Source organism: Labrus bergylta, chromosome 19 (genome assembly GCF_963930695.1).
Source record: "Labrus bergylta chromosome 19, fLabBer1.1, whole genome shotgun sequence".
NCBI classification, from domain to species: Eukaryota; Metazoa; Chordata; class Actinopteri; order Labriformes; family Labridae; genus Labrus; species Labrus bergylta.
In genome coordinates this window covers 12,166,305-12,190,825 of record NC_089213.1, presented here as the reverse complement: position 1 = coordinate 12,190,825, position 24,521 = coordinate 12,166,305, and the positions used below count along the sequence as shown (strand labels likewise).

At 42.8% G+C, this 24,521-nt stretch overlaps 1 protein-coding gene across 1 annotated transcript; it reads right to left on the bottom strand.

Moving 5' to 3' along the window:
* Nucleotides 1-1,665: 1,665 nt before the first annotated feature.
* On the bottom strand, nt 1,666-20,714 carry atf6b (activating transcription factor 6 beta). Its single transcript, XM_065948063.1, has 17 exons — nt 20,389-20,714; nt 16,210-16,289; nt 14,480-14,561; nt 13,422-13,481; nt 13,226-13,305; nt 12,693-12,879; nt 11,082-11,243; nt 10,562-10,731; nt 9,679-9,858; nt 8,395-8,477; nt 8,062-8,262; nt 7,533-7,640; nt 6,921-7,020; nt 6,530-6,597; nt 6,342-6,441; nt 5,930-6,014; nt 1,666-5,841 (listed from the first exon to the last, which is right to left on the bottom strand). The coding sequence occupies exons 1-17, from the start codon at nt 20,459-20,461 to the stop codon at nt 5,537-5,539; spliced, it is 2,124 nt and encodes a 707-aa protein (XP_065804135.1). The 5' UTR covers nt 20,462-20,714; the 3' UTR covers nt 1,666-5,536.
* Nucleotides 20,715-24,521: the final 3,807 nt, after the last annotated feature.

Sequence of the window (24,521 nt, the reverse complement as noted above, 5' to 3'; positions counted from 1 at the left end):
CTATTGTTTATCGTTAAGGTACAGAGCCCCTAAAGTCATAGAAAGCAAAAAAAAAAACTAAATCTTTTGACTTTGAGGTACCTTCTTGTACTATTTGTACATTTCAACTTGAAATAAAGTTGTATTAATTGTCACTGAAATAATTGCAGCTATGCATAATGTCCAGCTTAGTGGACAACTGATCAATCATGAGTTTCTCTAAAACTAAAATCTATATTTGGACATTTTTACAATAACATTTCTCCTTAGTTGTTTCTTGATGTTTCAAAAATGATCACCCTCCAGGCTCTTCTAGAAGAACAGGATTTACCAGACACTCCTGAACCACATGGTATTTGTGCCTTCTCGTCAGCCATCTTGATTTTTAAGACATTTTTGGTACACTTGTGCTGCATTCAGGTGTCATGTCCGAGTTGGGGAGTCGTTCTTCTTCCGTCTTCACGTGTTTTCAGTTCAAAAAGTCTGAATGTTGTACAGTAACAAACAGCATGGACGCTACCGACGTAAGACGTGACGTAAATAAACAATGCGGAAGCAGCGGCCAAAGCAACAGAGTCCGCTACATGACGTTATAATGAGAATATTTCTTAATATTACTTTATATCAATGCTATGTGTAGTCCAATGGAATGACAACATCCACAAAAGAGAGGAGAACAACATACTGAAGAACAGAAAACATAATGCAGCTGTTTAATTGTCTGCACGGAGATCGTAGTGGTCACGTGCAGACACTTTAGGCGGTAACTGTATATAAACGTCATTCTCTTTCCATTGGCTCAAGTTGAAATCTCCGGATTATATTCGGCCGCGTTCAGACATCAGCTCCTCCGGATTATCTGCGGAAAAAATACTAGGGGTCTGGCAGGATAAACTCCGGGTAATATCGGAGTAAAAAATTAGGCTGTTGCGTTCACACATACAGCTCCCCCTGGAAATCTCCGGAGTTTTTCAGGAGATTTCCGTATGTGTGAAAAGGGTTTATGTCTCTGTTTTTATATTTTAACAAGAAGTTGATGTGTAGTATTTTTGTGTCCTTATTTTAAAAGCTTTTCGGACATTTTAATGTCAATTAAATGTTGATGAGTTAAAAGATTTAATACAAATGTTTTAGAATAATTAAATTACTCGAGTGAATGTACTGAGCTGGTGTCTGTCACTTAAAGTAGCTTTTTTTTGTGACGATCATCTTCCCCTTCACATGTGAGCTCTAAAACAATTCTTAATTTACCTGAACACTGATGTCAGTTTATATTCCTCAGGTGAAGGAGGTGCTGCTCTCTCCTCGACCCACTCATGTCCTCGGGGAGCGTCATAAACCTGCTGCAGCACGAAGCCACGGCGTGTTTTATGACTGCATAGTCCTCGTCAGCTCGCTCAGGCTGCAAACATTTACGGCTCCTCAATCAGACGCTTCACCTGAGAGCTGGAGGCCGCCCTCAGCTTTGTTTGGCTCTGAGTGCTTCTAGTTCAGCTCTCCAGCTCCTCCAACCCCTCGAGCTTCAAGGGCCAGGTCTTTGGCACCCCTGCCCTGTATGTCAACTACTCAGACCCCAGCGGCCCAGCGTTGTTACATGTTGTAGAACTTGTGTTGTGAACACGTGCTGGAAAGCTGACCACAGAATACAAAGCTGCGCAATGAATTAACTAAAAAAAACAACAGGAGCACCGAGCATTTGTTTATTTCATTTTTATCAAATTCATCGCTTCTTTTTCCTACAAACATTGAAGGCAGCATTTGGAAAGTGCCCTCAGAGGGGATGGAATTACAAAGATGTATTTACACATAAATCATTTGATTCCCCGTTTAAATAACAAAAAAAGGACAAAGGTAAAGTGTGATTTTTACATCAGTACCTTCAGTCACCTCAGACTGCATGCTCACACATGTTAGAAAAGAAGAACTCAATCTGAATTGGATATTCATATTTAGTCATCTTAAGAACCACCGACCGCACAAGAAAAATTGTCCCCATCGCCCAAAACAAACAATCAGGAACAAACGACCGGGTTGCATAAGAACTGTTATCCCGACATCGTCATTTCACCTCATCTTTTTTTTCTTCTTCTCTGCATTTCTTTAAACAAAAAAGTAACAAATTCATCAAACAGTATAAAAACAACAAACAGCCTGACGTTTACCACAAGGTGATTCCTGCAGACATGTATGAGGAGTGAGCGCAGCAGCAGACGACGGACATCAGAGCAAGAGAGAGAGAGAGAGAGAGAGAGAGAGAGAGAGAGAGAGAGAGAGAGAGAGTTACGACGGAGAGCCAGAGAGAGAGATTTTTGAAGACAAAGGCAGATTTTTGTCTTTCGACAGGACATGGAGATTTGTTTCTGGAGGAGGTTCAGTGTTTCGGATGTTCTCCACTCTCATGTCTGTTCAGAGAATAAAAAGTTAAAGCCAGCAGTAGTTAGCTTAGCATAAAGTCTGAGAGGAAAACGGCTTCCTGACGAGAAGCTGAAAACACTCTGAACTGATTTAATATCTGACAGTTTTCCAATCTGAGTAAAAAAAGAGAACCGAGTGGTAACTGAGACGTTATGCACGATGACTTCTTCACCCACTTAGATAATCATCACAACTAACAAGCTTTTATTTGTTTTAGAAAAGATTCTTCTCTTCCCACATCAAAGATTTCAGAGACAGTTCTTTGATTGTCCATCTTTGTCTTTGAAAGTTTGATGTTTTGATGTTTTGAATTGATCAACTTCCGACGTTAAACTTTGTGTTTCCATAAAGTCGAGGGGTTTAGGTCACAAGACATAAATCCTTCATTTCCCATGATGCCGAGGGAGAGACCCTGAGTCACATAAGTAACAGCCAATCAACACCGAAGCCTGTGTGCCGCTGGCGTGCACAGAGACGAGAGCGGCCTGTAGCAGGAGGAGCGTTTTAAACAAGTCTTGTGTTGGACGGAAAGATGAATATATTGGACAGCTGAAGAGCGACGGGAAAGGTTGGGAGGCGAGAGTAGGGGGAGGGGCGACATGCAGCAAAGGGCCGAGGTCAGATTCAAACCCACGACCGCGACGAGGACTGAAGGCTCCGTACATGGGGCGTGCAATACAACCGCCAGGCTATCCAAGAAGATTTTAATGTTTACTGTGAATACAAACCGGCCCTGAAAAAAACCATCATCGCTCGACCCCTCCTTTAGACGTTACAAATTTGAAGATTTACTGAATGCAAAGATTCGACTTGAGAGAAAAAAACCACAGCGACAATTAAGAAGACAAGTTTCTGTACGAATCAAAGGTCGGAAACATTCCTCGGTAAAAAAAGACAAAGCTGAAATCATTGAGAGTTTGAGACAATCCATTTAAGAGAATAAAAAAGGTCGAGTGGTCAAAGTCTGTCACGTCACACGGGCTCCACGTCGTGATCAGACAGTAATAATCGATCTGAGCGTTAAACGTGGTAACATGACAAACTGTACAATAAGAAGATTCCATAAATATTGATCATAACTGATTGGTCCTCTGAACTGAACACAAATAAAAACAGAAAACATCAACAGCAGGACAGGTTTTTTTTTTTTTCTATTAGTTTTTGTTGTCAAAAGACAAAAAATAAAAAAAGTATAAAAAGTGACAAACACAGAATATCTACAGAAACTGATATTTACAGATATTAAATAATCCACATGATTCTCTACAAAAACATCAACATGAGTAAGAAATGTGACGGACGCTGCAGGAAGTCGGATCATCTAACTTTTTGTCACCTGGTGCGATTTAAAGTGTCCTGAATCAGCAGTTAGCCCGTTCAGTTTACAGTGAAGCTTTACATTTACCCACAAACTTCTCTGGTGTTTAGATTCTGTTGAAGACTTTACACCGTGTCCTCACAGCACGCCAGCGTTAGATGTCGCCTTGCATCACGCATTGTCGCACACTCGCTGGTCACACTGCATCTGTTAAAGATTTACTTCTCTGCCCTGTGAATTTCAGTTTCCCATGCTAGCAGTTTGACATCCTACGCTTTCATTTTGAAGGTGGACAAACTGAAGTGTGGTGCTTTTATTTTGAAGGTGGACAAACTGAAGTGTGGTGCTTTTATTTTTAAGGTGGACAAACTGAAGTGTGGTGCTTTTATTTTTAAGGTGGACAAACTGTAGTTTTGAATTGATGAGCTGTTGACTCAAAGCTGTGAGCTGAGTAAAGTTTAAAGTTTTTCTTCGACACAGGTCAAAGGTCAACATTTCAATCATGATGTGGATATTATTAATGCTTCACTATCTCCTCTGTGTCTGTACCTCATAGACCGCCCTCCGTCTACCAGAGCAACAGAGAGGAAAGTAGAGACAGGGCGTTGCTCGCGTCATGTGCTGTTGGGACACGTTGGTAAAGTGTGAGAAACCTCAGGTCATCTGTGAAGTTATACGACACATATTTTCTTTGATCTCTAAACACGTTGATGGACTTTGATTCAAGATAAACGTCAGAGGAAATGAGAAATACAAAGTTTTAAGTTTGTGTTTAGATTCAGTCGGTTATAATTTGAAGAAGAAGAGAGCTTTAACGATCAGAGTAACACCGTCCTGTTTCTCCTCTTCATGAATTATCTGATCACGTTTCTTATCTTCCATCTCATGAAGATCAAACTGGACGTTTCAGACGTGACTATGAGCTCTCACAGACTCATGCAGGCTCTCTTTAAGAGGAGATACGATGACATGATTTTAATATTTATAGGAGGATCGTTTCTTTAACCCTTTGTACACCTCCAGCAGCTAACCTTCAGATCCGACTTCCTGCTGCAGCCGTCAGCGCTGAGAACAAATATTCAGACGTCCTGTTATTATCTTTTTAACTCTTTACAGTCTGATCGACACAAAAACACAAATATACAAAAACAGAGTCCACGGAGACACGAGGAGCTTCAGGAGTCCGACGTCAGCCGTTCGTTCTGCAGCAGCTGCACAGAAACATTGAGAGATTTGGGCGTCTGATATCGATGAAGCGGTTTATTGCTTATTTAGGATTTCACACACGAGGTGTTAAAAAGCATTGGTATCAAAAGGTTTCTGTGCAGCGCTGTAGCGCCACCTGCAGGTCAGCTCTAACATGGCGAGATGAGGAGCGACGGTTTATTCAGGAGCTGAGTCAGAAACAGACGGACGTTTCAGTTCCCTCACAGACGTCCCTGAGAGCTCCTCGTCTCCGCTCAAACTGAACATTATTTAAAAAAACAATATTAAAACGCAGCACAGGTTCTAAGTGCAGTGTGCCGCTGTGTCTGCATCGACCTCCTCTTCCACAAATATATTCTTATATATTAGGACATTTTCTTCTAAGGACTGAGTTTAAACCTCAAAATATCTGAATCAGGACGAGGAGTTCACTAACTCCCCTCTGACTTTAATTCTTTTTCAGGCGAGGTTTTTAAATTATTGCTTTCCAGGAATCTTTTCAAGAAAGAAGCGTTGTGTGTGTGTGTTACCTGTTGAAGTGAAGATGAAGATTCAAACACTTTAAAGTGTTAAAACGTCAAATTAAACTCTGTATTTTCTTCTTCAGTCATGACATCATCAGACGCCTTCTGATTGGCTGATAAAGTACTCGGCTGTCCGTCGTCGGGCGGGTAGAGGCTGCCTCTGAGAGGGCGATGAAGACGCAGAGGAGGAGGGGGTGTGGTGATGCTGGTGCCGCCCTCGCAGCGAGGTGTGGTTGCCGTGGTGATGGTGGTTGTGGTGGTGGGAAGGGGGAGGGGCGGGCGGGTCGCGGAGAGACGGGGGCACGGCGGACGCCTTGATGGGGACGATGCGGGTGTCCATGACCTCACAGTCGACCTGCATCATCATCTCGTAACCCTTAGAGGAGTTATACAGACTCTCTGAGGGGGAGGAGGGGGAGAAGTTAGCTTTGACATGAGGATGTTGACGGTGGTCAAAGTGTCGTCTCATGGCGAAGTTCACACTCACCGTTCACAGACATGGCCGGCATCACCAGAGACATTTTGGGTCTGCTGGTTTTGTTGTGACTGATGGCGGGCAGCAGCAGGTGATCCTGCAGAGGAAACAGGAAGTTACTTATGACCTGAATTTAAAAAATCTCAACGTCAGGAGGCACAGTTTGATGTTCTTGATCTCTGGACTTTTGCTTTTGCCATAACTTCCAAAGATCAGTGGAAGTTATCTACGTACATTGACCCACAAAGCCTTGAACGGTGACATCATTATATTCCCGTGTTTTTAAGAACAAACATCCTGTCGTTATTTAGATTCAAACAGACAGCTACAGCCTCTTGTTGACCTAGATTTAAGAAAATTCTCAGAAATGAAAGGAGGCTCTCGTTTGTGTTGGATTGTGTGTCCTGCTTGAGTCTTGTCGTACCCGTCTGAACGAGACGACGTAGAACGTGTCCTCGCGGCGGTCGATGGCGTCCAGGAAGTCGCTGTAGGTGACCTCAGGACCAGGAAGCACCTGCAGCTGACTGCAGACACAAACAGGGACGAGTTAGAGATCGTGATGAAGCTTTGAAAACAACAACAACAACAACACATGTATTTCAAAGTCTGAACCTTTCTATGGAGCGATGAGTCTGGATCGGCAGATATCTGGAGAAGTTTGTCTTCCTCAGCTGAGCTTTCTGCAAACGAGAAACCAGAGAGATCCAAACATGACGGACTGAAGAGATCAGACTTTATTTATGAGCAGCTGCATTCATTTGATCATGTCAGAACTTTAGGTGCAAGTACAATAACATATTTAGAGTCAGTATCATGTTCCTACAAAATAAAATACAGACTTATACGAAAGAAACACCAAGTGGATAAAGCTTGTTCTAAAACCAGGGTGAACCTTGTGTTGGCTTTTACCCATGGATGTGGTCTGCTTCCTGTTGGACAGGCAGATGATTGTGTGTGTGTGTGTGTGTTAAAAAAAAGGATAACATCTGCTTTAAATGCACACCTGAGCAATTTTGGCCTTCTTTGCGGTTTTGGGTTTCCCTCCAGACTTCTTCCTGTCGATCTGATGTCGATGAACCCAACCTCTCAGCTCGTCAGCCAGCCTGAAGAGGAGAACAGAACAGAAGAATGAAACTCAGATTCCATCGCTGTCTGAGACAAATTACACATTAATGTTAGTCCTATTACACAGAAATAGAAAAAGAGTGAAGATAAGAAAAGGATGAAAGGGATGAAAAAGGGAGAGGCAGGATTGTTAAAAAAAGATGGAAGGAAGGAAGGAAGGATTGAAAGAAGGACCAATGAGGAGTAAGGAGGGAAGAAATGTAAAAAAGGAATGATGGGGAAAATAATAAAGTATGAAAAGTAGCCAGGAAGGGAGAAGGAGCGAGCAGAAATAAATAAATAAGGACACGATGGGGTACAGGGGAGGAAAAAAAGGGTAGAAGGAAGAAAAGGATCCAAAAAAACAAATAGGACGAGGAAAGGAAGGAAGGAAGGAAGGAAGGAAGATTGTCCTTTAGAGAGGACAAGTTGAAGCCTATAGTTTACATAAATGTGAGTGAGACGATAGAGGACGAGGAGGATAAGAGGAGGAGAGGTTTCTTTGACTGACCGCAAAGACTCGGAGCGGTTGAACTGCCTGCAGTCAGACGAGCTGAAGTAACGATCGATGTCCTGCAGAACCAGATCCTTCATGTCACTGAACACATCACTCAGGTTCCTAAAGACACACACACACACACACACACACACACACACACACACACACACACACACGTAAGAAGACCAATCATAGAACCCATCGGCTTCATCAGAAGATATTTAATTAATATTTAATTGAACGGCTAAATGCAGGCCACCAGTAAATTCAACAAAGAAGAAGAGGAAGAAGAACAATCCAACATAGTACACAAAGGGCAAAGGACGTCCAGCAGAGGTCAGCACCTTGGAGGTTTTGTGTTTGGCCTTTATTACCACTGTCACGCAGGAAGTGACATTTCTTTCGACCAATCAACGGACTGCAGCTGCAGTGGGTCTAGCTCCAGCCTCAAGGGTTGGACCATTCCCAAATTTAACAGTGGAAACGCAGATAAAGGTGTGCCTTACCTGATCTAGACCACTTGGTGGAATCGGAGTCTCACCTGAACTGATATGTCTCTGTAGCTTCGTCTCCTCCGTCCTCCTCAGTCTCTGTTCTGTCCTCCGCTCTGCTCAGAGGTGGAGCAGCTGCTTCCTGCTGCTGCTGCTGCTGTCGTTGTTGTCGTTGTTCGATCTCGAGCAGTCGTCGTCCCGTAAACGACACCACATCGTCCTGCAGACCTGTCAGCTTTCTGTCCGTGATGCTGCGGCGAGGGAGAACAGCAGATATTCAAGTCAAAGAGTTTAAAATGTTCGATAGAGGAACTGACTTCGGTGATTTTTTTATTTTCCAACACACAGTTGTTGAATGATGCATAACGAAGTGAGCAGGATACCTGACGGGTCCGAAGCTGAAGGTCATGAAGAGCAGGACGGCCATGACACACACGGCTCTCTTGTTGCTCGCTGACTCACTGCCCTGAAAAACACAGAAAGAGAACTTAAGCTGCATGTTCACAAACACTCTAAAAATACACAATATAAATACACACTTCCTTACTTCGTCTACGACTTCAACCTGATTTTTTCAGGTCATGAACAGCGACACATTTTTTTTATCTGCACGTAAATCCTCCTGCAGCTCTGGGACAGTTTGCTAAATACACAAAATATTCTCGTGCTCCAGTAAAGCACTTTTCTTTCTTCAGGCTGAACAGGTTAAACCGACCGATCTCCCTCTCTCACATTCTCTCTTTTGTTCAACCTGTTTAGTCTGAAGTGAATGAAAAGCTGCAGCCGTGCAGTAAACCCCCTCTATGTGAGCTAGAGTCAGTGTCTGCAGGCGAATCAGCCACAAACTTCACAGGTTTGAAAAGACTCGGAGGGATGTGACATTTCTTCCTTACTCCTTCATTTATGAGTTATCTATCTAGAAATGACTATCTCTATCTCTGAATTTCTCTAGAGCTTTCGACCCATCCGACCTAATACCTCGAGTGAGTTAGTGCATGGACTCAGAGGAGTAGATTTGCTGAGAGAACGGCTCTATTTGGTGTTTGACTGATTCACAGGGGGGGACTATAGAACTTCATTTTCCAGATGAATCTCTGTGATGGAGGTCTACTCCTTAACAGTTTGAAACAATCATCACCAAATATTTGGTCCAGAAAGTATCTTGCAGAAACAGTTTGATTTTTGTTTTATACGCTGCTCAGGTCTTCTGTAGACGGCCCTTAAAGGTTTCTGCATCGTAATCTCTGCAGACGAAAACAACTTATGAACTATGTTGATGAAGAGTTGTTGTTTTTGTCCCTGACAGGCTCAGAGAGGATCCGGACAGAGAAACACCTTTTTGTTCATGAGGAAATAAAACCAGAAACAGCTGTTCAAACATCCTCCTTAACGCTACCAAACTCCACTTACACGGACTGCTGCCTGGATCCTTTGTGTGTTTGTGTGTTACTCGAGTGTTGTGTTGGATCAGGACTTACTCTTTTAAACACTAGAGTTTAAAAACAAACATTAGCTAAATAAAGGAGGTGGCAGCGGGGGTCAACTCTTTTATCCTGTGAGGCAGAATATGTGTTTGTTTGCATAGAGTCTGGTGGACTTTGAAGAACGTATTGCAGCTGTCTCAAAACTTTTTGAAGTGTGAAAGAAGGTGATGAAGAGTCCCTCACCTCCTTGCCGGCCAGCCTCTCCCTCAGCGCCTGGTTCTCTCTGCGGAGACGCTCGTTCTCCTGCTGCGCCTCCCTCAGCTGGCCCTCCAGGTTCTGCAAGTACTCCTTCTTCTTCTTCCTCGACTGGCAGGCCGACTCCCGGTTCTTTATCATCCGCTGCTGCCGCTTCAGCACCTTCATCTGCACGAGGAAGAGGAGGAAGAGGAGGAAGAGGGCATGGAGGGAGGATTATGAAAGGAAGCGGGTCGAGTGAACATGTAAGGATGAAGAGAAGGAAGAAAGGAAAAATGAGAGGGAGGATGAAAACATGAACAAAAGAAAGGAGAAGCATACATAGAAAAAGTTAAAGAGGTGTGTGATGTGAGCCCTGAGGTAACTAAGTGTTGTTCTATAAGAGGTCTCACATGAAACACAGTCTCACTTTTTTTGGCACTTTTCCTCCTCTTATTTACGTAACGTGAAGCAGCTTGTGAACATGAAGCATCACATGTCTAACTCGTTTTCTCTCAAACAAACAGGTTTGTTTTACCGATGACCTCTCTGACTTCTGGAATCTTCCTCTAAAAGCTGAAGTAAGTCGTAAGATATGATGCAAACATGTTTATCATGTCACCTTTTAGTGACAGACTGATCCTCGTTTCTATCTTGTTATGTGGCTTAAGCACTATTTTCAGTTTTTATTAACAACTTGTTTCCTTCTTCCTCTGAACGTTCAATATTCTTAAACTTACACAGCAAAGACTCAAAACTCAAATCTAAACAAATGTTTTGGTCGATTTAGCACTCAAAATATCTCATCCCGACAAGTCCAGATGATGTTATGATACAGCTGTTGGACTTTGACTACAGGAAGATATACAGTTATCTCATCCAGTCCACTCACATCGATGTCGTTGCAGTTGTTGCCGGGTAAAGTTGTGGTCGCCGGGACAATGGGTTTGCTGGTGGGCGGAGCCGTGGGGCTGGAGCAGTGCTGGGGGATGCTGGGAGAGACGGGCTCCATTTTGACGATGGCTGGAGCCGAGCCGAGGCAGACTGACTGAGACAGGACGACTGGAGGAGGAGGAGACGCAGGAGGAGGAGACGCAGGAGGAGGAGAGACATGAGGAGGATTATTACAAGACAAATAAACAACTATTCACACAAAACTCCAGAAATGTCCAGAAATGTTCCAGACCAACAACCAAGTCACACTCTTAGTTTGTGTAAACGTACTTTACAATTAAAAACACCATTTCATTCTGATTGAGTATCAGGTCCCTCCGTCCAACAAGAAAACAAAGCCTGACCACAGTGACCACGTCAGGAACAAAACACAGCAAAGATTTACAAATGAAAAGATATTCAAACAAACACACACACACACACACACGTGAAGGTAAACACAAACAGCAGATGCTCACCAGGTCTGCTCTGGTCAATGGAGGGGAGGCCCTGCAGTATGAGGGTCTTGGCGGGTGTGGGGGTCGGGGGCACGGGGAGCGTGGTGACACACACTGGTCGGGGCTGGATGGGGGGTTTGGTACTCAGGATGGTGTTGGCCTTCATGGTGGAACCAGGAACAACTTCAGGTGAGAGAAAGCAAAGATGACACGTCAGACAGGATGCAGAGTTCGATGCGTTTTATACATACATTTATTTTTTAGATCTTTATATCAGAAACTTCAGCTGCTTGGCAGAGCAGCTCCTTCAAAAGGTCTCAGACCACAGTACCATTAAGTAGGGCTTTAAACAGTTGTATGGAGGTTTCAGGATAATGGTCGTGCTTTCACACCATTTTCATGCATAAGAAGCTAAAGCTAACTAGCATCTATTCACAGATGAAAAAGTGCAAATTTAGTGCAGAAAAAAAAGGTATTTCAGATTATTAAGGGATGTGTTGCAAACCCAACAGCAGACAAATAGAGAAACTGCTTTATAGCTAATTCTTTATATTTACTGATTGCAATTCATTCATCAATTCATGATGCAGTGATTCAGAACTCGAACAGAAGTCTGCAGGCGGCGATCTCTGCATCACAAACACACTCAGGTAACTTGAACATTTAGAGTAAAAGAGTTGTGAAGATAACCATCTATTATCTGTTCTGCACTACGAGGAAGGAGTTTGTTTCTACTTCATCGTAACTCCAAGAAAACAATGAAAGTGTTTCCAACACAGAGACAACACTGTGTACTGCCTGACCTCTCTTTTATCTAGAGCCTTTTTAAGAGGCGTAAATTATGGGAGACGGTGGCGATGGCAGAGTGGAACAGCGCTGTGTTTGTGCATGTCTGAGTGTCTGAATGTGAAGCTCCTGCTGTTTGTTTACACATCATGAACTTCCTGTTTCCAACATGCATCAACACTATGTGAAATCAAACGCAGGGACACAAATATCACACTGCTATGATTAGCGTAAGACATAACACGTAAGAATACAAAGGGGTAAGTGACATTTTGTCACGGCGCTGCTGTAGACTTTTAAAGTGAAGAAGACATCTGTGAATGATGTTATTTATTAATACAGACACAGGCCTGAGGTCCTGCACAACTTTGAGCTGACTGAGCTTCTCTTCTTGAACTCCTACAGTACAATAAAACAGGACTCCCCCCCTCATTCCTGCACTGCATTCTGGGTGTGCCTCAGGGTCTCTGTACAGAATAACACCTCCCTATGTGAGACTCTCGAGGTGGTAAACTGAAAGCTTTCCCTTCAGGCTCTGCAGTGACGAGTCGGTTCAAATCTCTAATCATCGATCTGACTTCAGAAAACCCAGAGGCACAGGAGGTTCTTTTAACTCGGACGGAGAGACAAAGAACACACTTTAGAGCTGAGCTTTATTTATTCATGTTTTAGGGGTCAATGTTTTGTAAGTATTAGACATTTAAACCCTAAAATATGTCACCTAACAGGCTCAATTTAAGTGTGGAGTGTTTTAAGGTGCATTTAATAAAACATCAGCTTTCCAAACTTGGATACAAACCATCCTGTAATCTCAGTTGTTTTCCCTCCATCAGAGGTTGAGCTCACCTGCTGCCTGCGTCTGAATCCCGCTGATCACCGCCGGGATCTGTGTTATTAACGGTGTCTGTAGCTGCGTCTGCTTCGGGGGTACAGCTGATGTTGCCACGGTGATCTCCATGGACCCGAGAGGAGGAGAGAGCACGTCTCCGTACATGTAGGGAGGAGTCGGAGGGTTTTCACCCTTCACTGTGATCTGAACGGGAGAGATGACCCAGACAGATAAACAGTCAGTGAGATTATACAACAACCATCACTTCTACAATTCACTTAGTGTCACTTTTATCCAAAGCGACGTACATCAGTGAGTAAGTACAACACTAATCCATTCATACACTGCCACCGAAGCAGCGGGAGCAACGCGGGGTTAAGTGTCTTGCCCAAGGATACATCGGACATGTTGCTCAGCTGGGGATCGAACCCTCGATCTTCCGGTTGAGAGGCGACGACTCTACTAACCTTCATTTTTCTTCTTGGTGTCCGATGTAAAATGAGAGCAAGAACGAAAAAAAACTCTAGGAATGTCAGATTTGAACACACACCTGCGGGTCTGGTGACGATGCCGAGCAGTCAGACCCAAGAGATGACGCAGGAGAGAGAGGCTCTGACTTCACCTGGAACACTGGATACACAAAGAGACCGTTAGTTAATACACCAGGACAGATGTCGACTGAGAACTGCTAAGTATTAAAGAAAATGTAAACAAGTTAAGACTTAATAAGTAACTGAAGAACTTACACATCTCCACCGGTAACGGCTGAGTGATGGTCATTTCACTTTTGATCACAGGAGTTTCAACTTCAGGAGATAGACACACAACACAAAGATATTTTACAGTTACAATGTTACAATTCACTTAGCAGACGCTTTTATCCAAAGCGACGTACATCACCATTCATACACTGCCACAGTATTGCAGGAGCAATGCAGGATTAAGTGTCTTGCCCAAGGACACATCAGACATGTTGCTCAGCTGGGTCGAACCCTTAACCTTTCAGTCGAGAGGCGACGACTCTACCAACTGAGCCACATCCGCCCCACATTAAAGTCCATATAAACTGTAATATGACAAAGACATGAAGTTTGCTGGAGTTTTAATGTGAGACATTAAAGAGCTAATCGAGGCATTTTCAATGTGCTTTGAAAGACTTTAAAGTCAACCTATACTTCTGACCCCATTTTAAAACTCTCATATAGTGTTACGATGCTGGAGGCCCAAACTAAACGTGGGCAAAGTTTCAGGTCATGAGGTAAACGTATGTTGGAGTAATTCCAGGATAAGTCTGCAGAGGGCGCTAAACGGCTTGTTCTGTAAATCACGCCATAGTTCCCCGATAGGAAACCAAGAAATTCACCAGACAGCTTCAAGCCTCTACGTAAGCCGCTGAAACTTCTTACATAGACTCTCTTCTCCCAGCTCTGGAGAGCAGCCCTCCCCTGGCAGCCCTGCAGCATTCTGCACCTGTTCAAGGCTTCCAGAGAGCTGGCCAATCAGAAGAGAGTGGGCACATGAGAGGAGGGCCTTAAAGAGACAGTAGCTGAAACGAAGCGTTTCAGGCAAATCTCTTTTTCTTTCTCTGCCAGTACTGGTCAACTTGTTTTTCATCTCATTCTCAGTCCACAAACGAAGATTAAAACCAGAGACTTTAGATTTCAGTCAGGAACAAACGCTGTGAGGTGTGAAGCGTCTCGTGTTTCAGACTTTTTCCAGCCTTGTAAAAAAAAAAAACCCGCTGACCTGAGGCGGTGTTAAGTTGCCGAATAAACTGAAGTGACCACGGTCGGCTGCTCTGTACCTGTGAGGAGGTTGTCGTCCAGGTGTTGCCATGGCGACGTGGGGTTATCAGGATCAAGGGTGAGAACGAGGTTGCTGTCAAACTGTGAGAGAAGGGGAAAAAAGAGAGAGAGCAAGTCAGGTGGAAAATTAGGCCGAAAGGGTGTGTGTGCGTGTGTTATAATTAGTCTGATTATGCTTTGACCCATCCTCTGTGCTCGCTCACTGCAGCGTTACAGATCTGATTGATGCTGCTGTCGACTAAACACGTGAGTCTGAGGCTCGTTTTGTTTAAGAACAAACTTAAAGGAGCAGGACTCGTTTTACCTCTGTGACCGAGCTAAACAACCAGAAAGATTTGCATTTATTTCAGCCCTTTCTCCACGTGAAAAAAGGTGCAGAAATTACACAGAAAGTCAGCATGAAAACAAGTAGTGTGGCGTGGGACGTGAACCTGAGAGACACACTGTGAATGACATGATCAGCAAAAACAGGAAAGTTCAACATCTGTGTCAGTCGTGAAAACATGCAGTTTCAAATGTTCGACTCTAATGACAAACTTGCTAACAAGCCAATCAGGGGTTTGAAGTCGCGGACTTCCTGGGATTCATCAAAAATAATAATGGACCCAACCTCCATTTAACAAACAAAGAGTTTAAAGGCGCACTCACACTCGACCCAGTTGACCGTGCTTAAGCATGATTGTCCCCCCTTGTCCCACACATCAGGACAATCTGAACACATCTTCTTCTCTAAACGCAAACATGCTCACACAACCAGATATGAAAATCATTGCACATCACAGACTACAGGATTTTATTAAGGTCATCGTGCCCAGCGGAGGAACACACCACCTCACGTGACCTCAAGTGAACAACGGAGCAGGCGGTTTATTTGTGCAGTGAGAATAAATATCTGGGGAGACGAGGACAGCGCGGTTTGTCTGATCTTCAGCGAGAGCTGGATGTCAGATTGTAACTGTCAGATGCATTACAGGTGTCTAGAACATCCGTATGCATCTTGCCGCAGGTTACTATGACTACAGTTCTTTCGCTCTCGAGGTTATTGTAGTCACGTGCGACTTCTGTCAGACCCTTTAATGATGTAAGCAGATTGGAGAGGTCAAGACTGGATCTTTATACCACTCACATTACAAAATAATCTGGGCAGATACTCGGTTCTGAGCAGCCATCAGGGAAGAGGGGATTGGATTATCCTGCAGTCACAAACACAAACAAACGATCCTGTGTTTAAACTCTTCTGAGTTAACCGGACATGAGTATCTTCTTAGTGTTCTGTCTGGACACACAGTTACAGATTCAGAAGAGTAAACACTTCCTCTTTACAACTCGCCTCTAACTTTGTTCTTTATCTCAAGATGCTGTCAAAACTTCTCCAACCTGCAGCGAAACTATGCAGCCATACCTCTCCTTGATTTTGGAACAGCTTCACCTTTTCAGAAAAACTTGTGATCTAAATCTGCACCACCAGCATGGCTGACAACACTTTAAGCAGCTATAAGCAAACAAAACAACATTACAAGGACTCAAGTTCATCTCACTCAGATGCCCTCATCTGCAGCTAAATTGCACCTTAACTGAAAGTCAAACGTTTTCAGAGACGAGCTCGAGCTTTAACCAAACTGTGCAGTGTGTGACGAATGTTTGCATACAAGGACGAGCATCAGTTTCACTCTCAGTCTCTGATCAGAAACCGGAGCTGTGAGCTGGGACTCTCTTTTTGTCTCCGTACCGACGGTTCGTATTTCAGCCCGGGGCCGAGCTCTCCGTCCTCTCCCTCCTCCATGCTCTCACACTGATACAGGCAGGCATCTGACGGAGAAAGAGAGAGAGAAAACACATGTTAGCTGTGAACATAAAGAAAACAACACAAAGCATGCTTATAGTACTCAAAGTCCTCCTGGTTCAAGTTCACGTGGTAGTTAATTATTTATGAGCTCCATTTACAGAAAACGTACTCGTTTACCCTGAGTGCCCTTATGTCTCCCATCATGCTTTGCCTGATTTAATGATCCATACCTCTGGACTTTGAGACTCAACAGGTGCACTGAGGTGATTTTTTTTGAGTCAAAGCAGCATGTGGATGAAACAAGCTAATATTTGCTCTGTTTGAAATGTATTCTTTCTTCTTGTTTACTTCCTGATATCAGAAAACTAAAGCTGATTTTTAATTGATTTCCTATAAAAATCTAAAGCGTAAAATGTTGTCACCCATAAAAAAATGATGAAATGCTGTTTTCTCTCCCTAAGTTTTGTCTTTTCTTTATTTTACATATCTGAGGGTTTGATGACATTGAGGTACACAGAGTTCTGGAGTTGATCCAGTAGATTCAGTCCGTGAGCTTGACTCACATTGTGTAGCAATAAAAAGACTGAAGCGACATGAACAGACTGAGAATGTCAGCTTTTGATTTAGTTTAATTTTGTGGAAATAATTAACAGTTAAAAAGTAAAATCACAATATATTGTATGCCAATTCTCTGTTTATCCCAAAATGATTAAAACCACAATGATATCGTATCGTGACTCAGGTATTGTGATAATATTGTATCATTGGGCCTCTGGTGATTCCCACCCCTAACCATAACTCAGCTCTTTATTTGATCTCTCCGTGTGTTGTAGTCGTTTGTGTTTTTGACTCTTGACTTTCTGACCTCATTCACCTGCACTGACCTCTCTCTCTCTCTCTCTCTCTCTCTCTCTCTCTGTCTCTTCCTTGGCCCTGGCACGGCTGGAAGAATTTGGCACGGTATGGTTGCTCATGCACGAGCACAAGCACAGGACCACAACATGGACATGATGTAAAATCGACGGCTGCCTTGCATAGTCGAGAAGTTCAGGAATGTTCTGGCTGTATCTGACAAAATAAGCCCTAAAGTCAGTAAAATGTTGCTGTCATGTTCTCTGTGTTGTTCTCCATTGTGCTGACTCTGAGAGTGCGCTCCTTGTAAACAAAAAGACTCCTCATGATCACGTAAAGCCATGCATGCATCATACGAGAGGTTACCGTGCTCAGGTCCGGTTTTGCCGGAGGCATTGTGAGTGCAGGCACAGAACACAGAATGCAACTGAGCCGAGTGTGAGTGTACTTCAAATGTACACTTACACTCTGCCTGAGTAAATGTTTTGTGCTTACATTCCTGTACTGAAACATGGCAGTTAGATTAGGATGTAAATCAGTCCCCACAGGATGTAAATCTCTCTCTGTTTGTCAGTCAAATTAACCTAACAAGCTTAAAGGGGTGGCTGCTCACCTGCCGAGGGCCCTTTCCGAATAGCCACAGTTCAGTAGGCAGTACGTACTTTTCAGTAGGGAGTTTCAGTATACTGAACTTTCGTGGTCATTCACTATGCATTTTTTGGGTCCACCTCAGTATACTGAACATTTCAGCATGGATACTAACTTCCTGGTTTTATGCAGTATGGATCTGATGCGTGCTTTCAGGAAATGAATTGTATTTTACCACCCACAATGCTGTGCGAAATTAAACGTAAAACGTCACTTCATGTGCGCCTCCAAATCAAAACAAACGAGCGTGGATTAATTTAATCAATTTTTAATCTAGAGTTATAGTCCAGACTGAAATCACTACTTTTAATTAACAAATATCTGCATTATTATAAAACCTTTCCCCCTCTATTTAAATAATGATTTCACTATTTAAATGCGTCTTTATTGGTTTATTTTATATGTCTTTCGTTTGTACTTTTCTTTATGTACTGCATGTTATTTAGTTATTTAATCTGCCCAGGATACAGCCCAGGTGACTCACAATGACAATACAGTGACAGGAGAGTGTTAAATCCTGAAATGCGATTTTAGGGTCAGTTGTTTTGTTTTGTCAGGTTATTTCTCAGTTAACATCATAAACATTAGTGTAAGAATGACTTAGGGTCACTCACACTAGGAAATCTGTACCATGCCCAAGAAAGGTTCACCTAAATCCAGTTCTTTGACTAGTGTGCTCTGCGCCTTGCTCAATCTCGCTACACTTCCTTGGCCGTGGCACGGATGGAAAAGGTTTGCTTGGGCACACTACAGTTCATGCAAAAAGCTCAGCAGGAGTTCAAGAATAGATATCATAACATCACTTTTAGATTTGAAGTCTAACAAGGAAGTCAACATTTCCTCACTTCGGGGAAGTAAGATGGCTTTACATTTCTGTTGAACTTGTTTCTGATGTTTATCGGATCTCAACAAAGCTTTGGACGCCACTCATTGCACAACATATCAGAATGTCCTGTTTTTTTTTTTTTTTGATTGGCAGTTGATGGGTGTGTAGTTACTTTATACTTACTAGTCAATAGTTGTAAACACATTGTTAAACATCTATTCTTATTTCATTTGCACTCAGTATGCTCTTGTCTTTTTACTGCTGCACTTGAGTTTCTCCACTGGGGATCATGAGGGATGACTTTATGTTATCTTAAGTTCTGTTCTGCTCTGCTCTATAAGGTAAGATACATGGTGTCGTCTTTAAGTTCACAAATAATTCAAGATGCAGCGAAACAAAATACAGAGAGAACCCAAAGTGTGACATCCTTATTGAACAGCATTGAACTTGTAGGCTGATGGTTTTATTAACCTACATATGTGTAGGGATAGTCCTCACATGACCATCATCACAATGCCTTAAAATGGTCAGGGTAACGCTTCAAGCTCGCCACACTCGAGAACATTTCAAACCTTAACCGATGTTAAAACATAGAGAACACAGACATCAGGACAGTTAAACATTATAATCCTCCGAACGCGCACACACTAGATGACTCGGCCGCACCGGGAGACCACACACACCCGCCGCCACTTCTCTGTCACGAGAAGATACAGATACTTGGGTGATCAAACGTGACTTCAGAAGAAAACCAAATATGGAGGACGATGGACGAGGTCAGCTGGCTGTCCTGCTGTGTGTTTTTACAGCGAAAGACTGAAAATGAGGAAAAACACTACGGATGAACCCGTGGTTAATAAAGAACAGATTATGAGCGGCTCTTTACAGTTTGCAGCGTGAGCTTAATAACTGCATTTGAGGGATCAAAGCAATAAATGTGTCGATATCTATCTATCTATCTCTCTCTACAGATTGAACATATATCCAAGAAAGATATCGGCCAATTTATCGGTATCAGAATTTTCTCCCTCCCCAATATCAGTATCGACCCCAAAAATCCAATATCAGTCGGGAACCTACTTCTTTCACCCCTGACTATCAGTGATAAATAAAACCAGCATCTTTACAGCCCACATCTGCTAATATTTGAGCTTATCGATGCATCTGAATAATAAAGCATGGATATACAGCATCAGGAAGGTAAAGGCTAACACCTGGTGGGTTGGTATTGTTAAAAGGAGAAAATCTGCATTCATATTTGTAGGTGCATTTTCTCCCACAGTTGCACCTGTTGCAAGCCATGTTTCATGTGCAGTGGGTCAACATAAAGCTTTAGGAATAATGTAAAAAAAAAACTGATGATAAACTGCTGCTCCTGTGAAGTGAGAGGAAGCTATGAGAGTGTGTGTGTGTGTGTGTGTGTGTCTGTGTGTGTGTGTGTGTGTGTGTGTGTGTGTGTGTGTGTGTGTGTTGGTTTTAGTGTGATCACGCTTACACCCACTGTGTTAAAGACAAACTAACACATCCGGCTGGTCTGCTGATTGAGGAAGCACAAACTACCACGCTGGAACCGCGTGTAACGATCACGTCCCACTCTACTAAACACTATTTTCATCAAATAATACGACATCTGAAGTTAAGGGAGCATTTCGCCGTTTACGTCGCTTTGACGCCCCTGCTCCGCCGCCGCCTGAGGGGGGCAACCCCGTTATCAGTCGTTATCTTCCCCGGTTAGCTTCGCATCGTTTTAAATCTGTGTTTATTTACCGCCACAGAGACTTTAAATGATAACTCACCCCAGTCTTCGCTTGTCAGGAGGTTATCAGCGAAGAAACGAGTGTCCAAATCAGATAGTAAGTCCGTACTCATAGCCACAAAGGCGGAGTGTTGGGTCCGCAGTCACACAGCGTCGTGATAACAGCTAGCTAAACAAACAGAGGCACAATACGGCCGCTTAAATCAGCTTTAAGGTGCCTTCGTGATATCAGGCATGGATATCACGTACAACTTCAGATAACTGGGTGTTTCCTCGGTTGGAATTGTGCCGTTATTTTTGTTCGGTTTGGACGATCTATCCGTCCTCCTTTCGCTTCGCAGATGACAGACAAGGAAACACAAATTCTGAGGGGAAAAACGACGCCCACTTCTGAAAGGGCAGCCAATCACAGCAAAGGATTGTGTAATTGACGGGACTAACAACCAATCGGATAGTCCAAATACTCCGATTGGAACGCTATGCATACGACGTAGCGAGAGGGTTTTAAAGGTGATTTGGACAAATCAAAAGACAGTATTTTGACGGACGGGAGAATCGACCAATGATCACCAAAAGTAGCAGGGTTTGCCTTAATATTGACATGCGCGCTAGCTAATCACAGTATTTCAGGATATAAAAAAGGGTCCGGGTGGAGATCACGTTGATTCAAGCATTGCGAAGATAATACAGCTTTATGTAAATACATGTAAGAAATACTAGAAACCGGTTAACGCAAGAGAAGCAGTTAAGCTTTTAAATGATTCATTATATTCTGTCTCTCTCTCTCTCTCTCTCTCTCTCTCTCTCTCTATCTATCTGGTGTACACCTTCTTCAACGTTATTTCGGGTAGAGAAGAGGCGTTATTACATAACTCCACAGAGGGGCGTATGAGGACAGAGTGAAATTCTGAAGCAGCCCAAACCTCTTCTGTGGTGTTGTTGTTTTTTTTAAATCATTAAAACACCACGTGAGGATGGAGCAGGTGCTGCTGGGTCTCTTTCAGATTTAAATAAAGTTTGTTCAGTGGATTATTTCGCCTTTTTCATTCAGAAACATGCCATAGGGAGAAAAGGCATTTATTATATAGTCCAAACTATGGAAGACGATTAGGGCCACTGAAAAAAAAAAATTAGGTCTGAATTTGTGCACTGACAATATGTGACTAAAACCCTTTTCCCACAGTGGTATATTGACCACATAGTTATTTATGATACACAGTGTTACGTGATTCACCTGAATGCAACTCTGTTCTGATATGAAGCGCGCATGCACTGTACACACACATACGGAAATCTCCTGAAAAACTCTGGAGATTAGACTACCCAGAGGGGCTTTAGGCTATATGTGAACGCAAACAGCCGAATTTTTGTGCAGACTTCACCAAGAGTTTTTCCAGCCAGGCCCCAAATATTTTTTCCGCAGAAAGTCTGAGTGAGCTGATGTGAGAACGCATCAGGATATTCTCCGGAGGATTCACCTCGAGCTCAACCCGAGCCAATGGGACCCCAGTGACATTTCTATACAGTGGGTGCATCCAAATTGCCAAGTGCCTACTCAATCTGTCAGTAGGCAGTTGGCAGTAGACATTATATATTATAAATATATATATTATCCAGAGTGAAAACGGCAACCTCTGGTGTGAATGAAGCCGATGCTGATGTGTAAAATCCTGCAGTTCCTCGAGTGTCCACTAGAGGCTGGCTGCAGAAGCACAGGAAGTCACATACACACCCATTCTAAAAAGCCCGTTTTTACAGCAGAGATTAACATGTTTACAGCCTGGTTCAAAAAACCAAATAGGTCTGGGGCGCTGGTGGCGCAGTGGTTGGTGCACGTGCACCAACCACTCCTTTCCCGCATGTCATTCCCCACTCTCTCTCCCTGGTTTCCGGCTCTATCCACTGTCCTGTCTCTCCATTAAATGCAAAAAAAGCCCAAAAATAAATCTTTAAAAAAATAAAAATAAATAATAGGTTTGATTAGCTCATGTCTCGATCGACACACACTGTACGGGGAGTGAATGTTTTGATGACTCGTCCGTTTTGATTTGATGAAGGATTAGAGTTATTCACATTAAGGCGTGTAGCTGACCTGATTGACAGGTGGGCGTGGTGTTACGGTTTGTCAGTAGGCTTAAAATCTGCATCAGCTCCAGCTCTCAGCCTGTCGTTAGGTTGACTGAAAGTAACGCTCAGACAACATTTCCAGGATGGAGACCACCATGGGACTCCAGCGCCCCCTGCAGGAACAGATGGAGGATGTCACTCAGGCTTCGTACACTAATATTTACAGTATTTGCATGTTAGGCGAGCTAGTGTCACATGCATAGACTGTTTTATTAGCTATAGTGTTGCATTAATAATGAACTGTTATGTTTTGTATGAGGCCTTTCAGTGTTGTGAATTGAATCAATATCTTGTCAATACAAAGCAACACACTTCAGTTTGCCCACCTTTAAAACGAAAGCACCAGATGGTATAATATTTGAAGGGAGAGACTGAAATTCACAGAGCAGAGGGGTACATATTTAACGGATGCTGTGTGGACAGCGAGCATCTAACTGTAACGTGTTGTTAGGACAAGTTGCCAGCCTTTTTTCTCAAAATTCTGAAGAAAAAAGGAACGCTGACAACTTCAACATGTGGGTGTTAAAGGATGCAATGAGACGCCAATGTTTGATAAGAAACCACACTTCCTGTTCTCAGGCTAAAGATTTGAGCTCATGTCAGACACAAAACATTTGAGTCTGAGCGAAGTTGAGGGTGATGATGGACATCTTCAGCTGCCTGTCAGTTTTTGTTCTGGGCTGTAACGTCGCTGACGATGAGAACTCTGATAAATAATTCAATAAATTTAATATTTTTATTTCAATTGAATTTGAAAATACTTTTTCTGTTGCAGCAATCATCCATAAAATAGTCGCGCAGAAGAATCCAATCGCTTTACACATTTCAGACCCACATAAACATTACAGTTCATTAGTTCTCAGACGATGGCAGATATTTGTGTAACGATGAAGCAGCTGTGGATCTGACGGTGATCCCACCAGGTAACATCGAACTTTAATAACATTATCCTAACTTTGTTTCACTCACCTTGTTTCATTATTGTGTTCATATAACTCAATCTGATCTCTATCTGGATTTATTCAGATAATAAATTATTTTATTGATACGTGAACTTATTTAATCTGCAGCTAAGAAGCTTCCTCCTGTGCCTCTGCCTTCCCTTGTTTTAATTTTTTAAAATCTTTTGTTGAATGTTATATAATATATTATTTAGCTTTAAAATGCCAACCTCTCTGACCACATGAAGTTGTAATAAACACTTTTAACCACCTTTACTCCAACAAAGCGTTCATCAAATCTTACCACACATTTACTACATGTTAATGATGATTCGTCTGTGAAGTATTTTTAATAACAGTTTAGAATCCTCTGACTTTACTCTGCGTGATGCATTAATCGTAGCTCATAATAAAACCTGTTTTGTTTCCTCTGCACAGGAACAGTCGTTCTCGAGGCGACAGAGAGGACCAGCGTCACTCTGAAATGTCCTGATGTTTCAGACGATCACGGATGGTGGACAGACGTTGTAGACATACAACAACAAAGACGTTGACAATAAAAAGAGTGAATGCTGCTGACGCTGGACTTTACTCCTGCAATGGAGAACCTGCTGCGTACCTGAACGTGATCAGAGATGATGTGTCTGACAGAGGTGAGAGGAACACATCATCAGAGCAGAAGTTAAGAGGAATTATTTAAAAGAAGTCAGACAGATCCTTAGTAATCTACCTTTTCACCTTCTTGTCACAGATATTTAGAGATATGAGGACATTGATACCTCTCATATTTATCCTGTTTGACTTCCCCAGACTCATCGTTTTTTTTTACATCATGTAAGCTTCCTCTTGATCAGACCTCTGACCCTTTTATTACACACAACTCTGATTGCAGCTAAGGCCCTACTGATATGTGATTTCTGGGGCCGATACAGATACCGATATTAGGGATAAAAAATAATCTGATACCGATATATCGGCCGATATCTTTGCTGGATCTATGTTGGATCTTAAGAGATAGATATAGATAACATAGTTATTGAGTTGACCCCACAAATGCCGTTATTAAACACTTGCAGAAAAGATTTATAATGAATACTGGAAAGTA

Excerpts from the sequence above, each read along its gene's own strand:
- atf6b (XM_065948063.1), bottom strand. The coding sequence starts at position 20,461 with ATGAGTACGGACTTACTATCTGATTTGGACACTCGTTTCTTCGCTGAT. Across the intron at positions 13,306-13,421 it reads GCCGTTACCGGTGGAGATGT|TGTTCCAGGTGAAGTCAGAG; the intron begins GTAAGTTCTTCA and ends TTGTGTATCCAG. Across the intron at positions 5,842-5,929 it reads GCCGGCCATGTCTGTGAACG|AGAGTCTGTATAACTCCTCT; the intron begins GTGAGTGTGAAC and ends CCTCCCCCTCAG.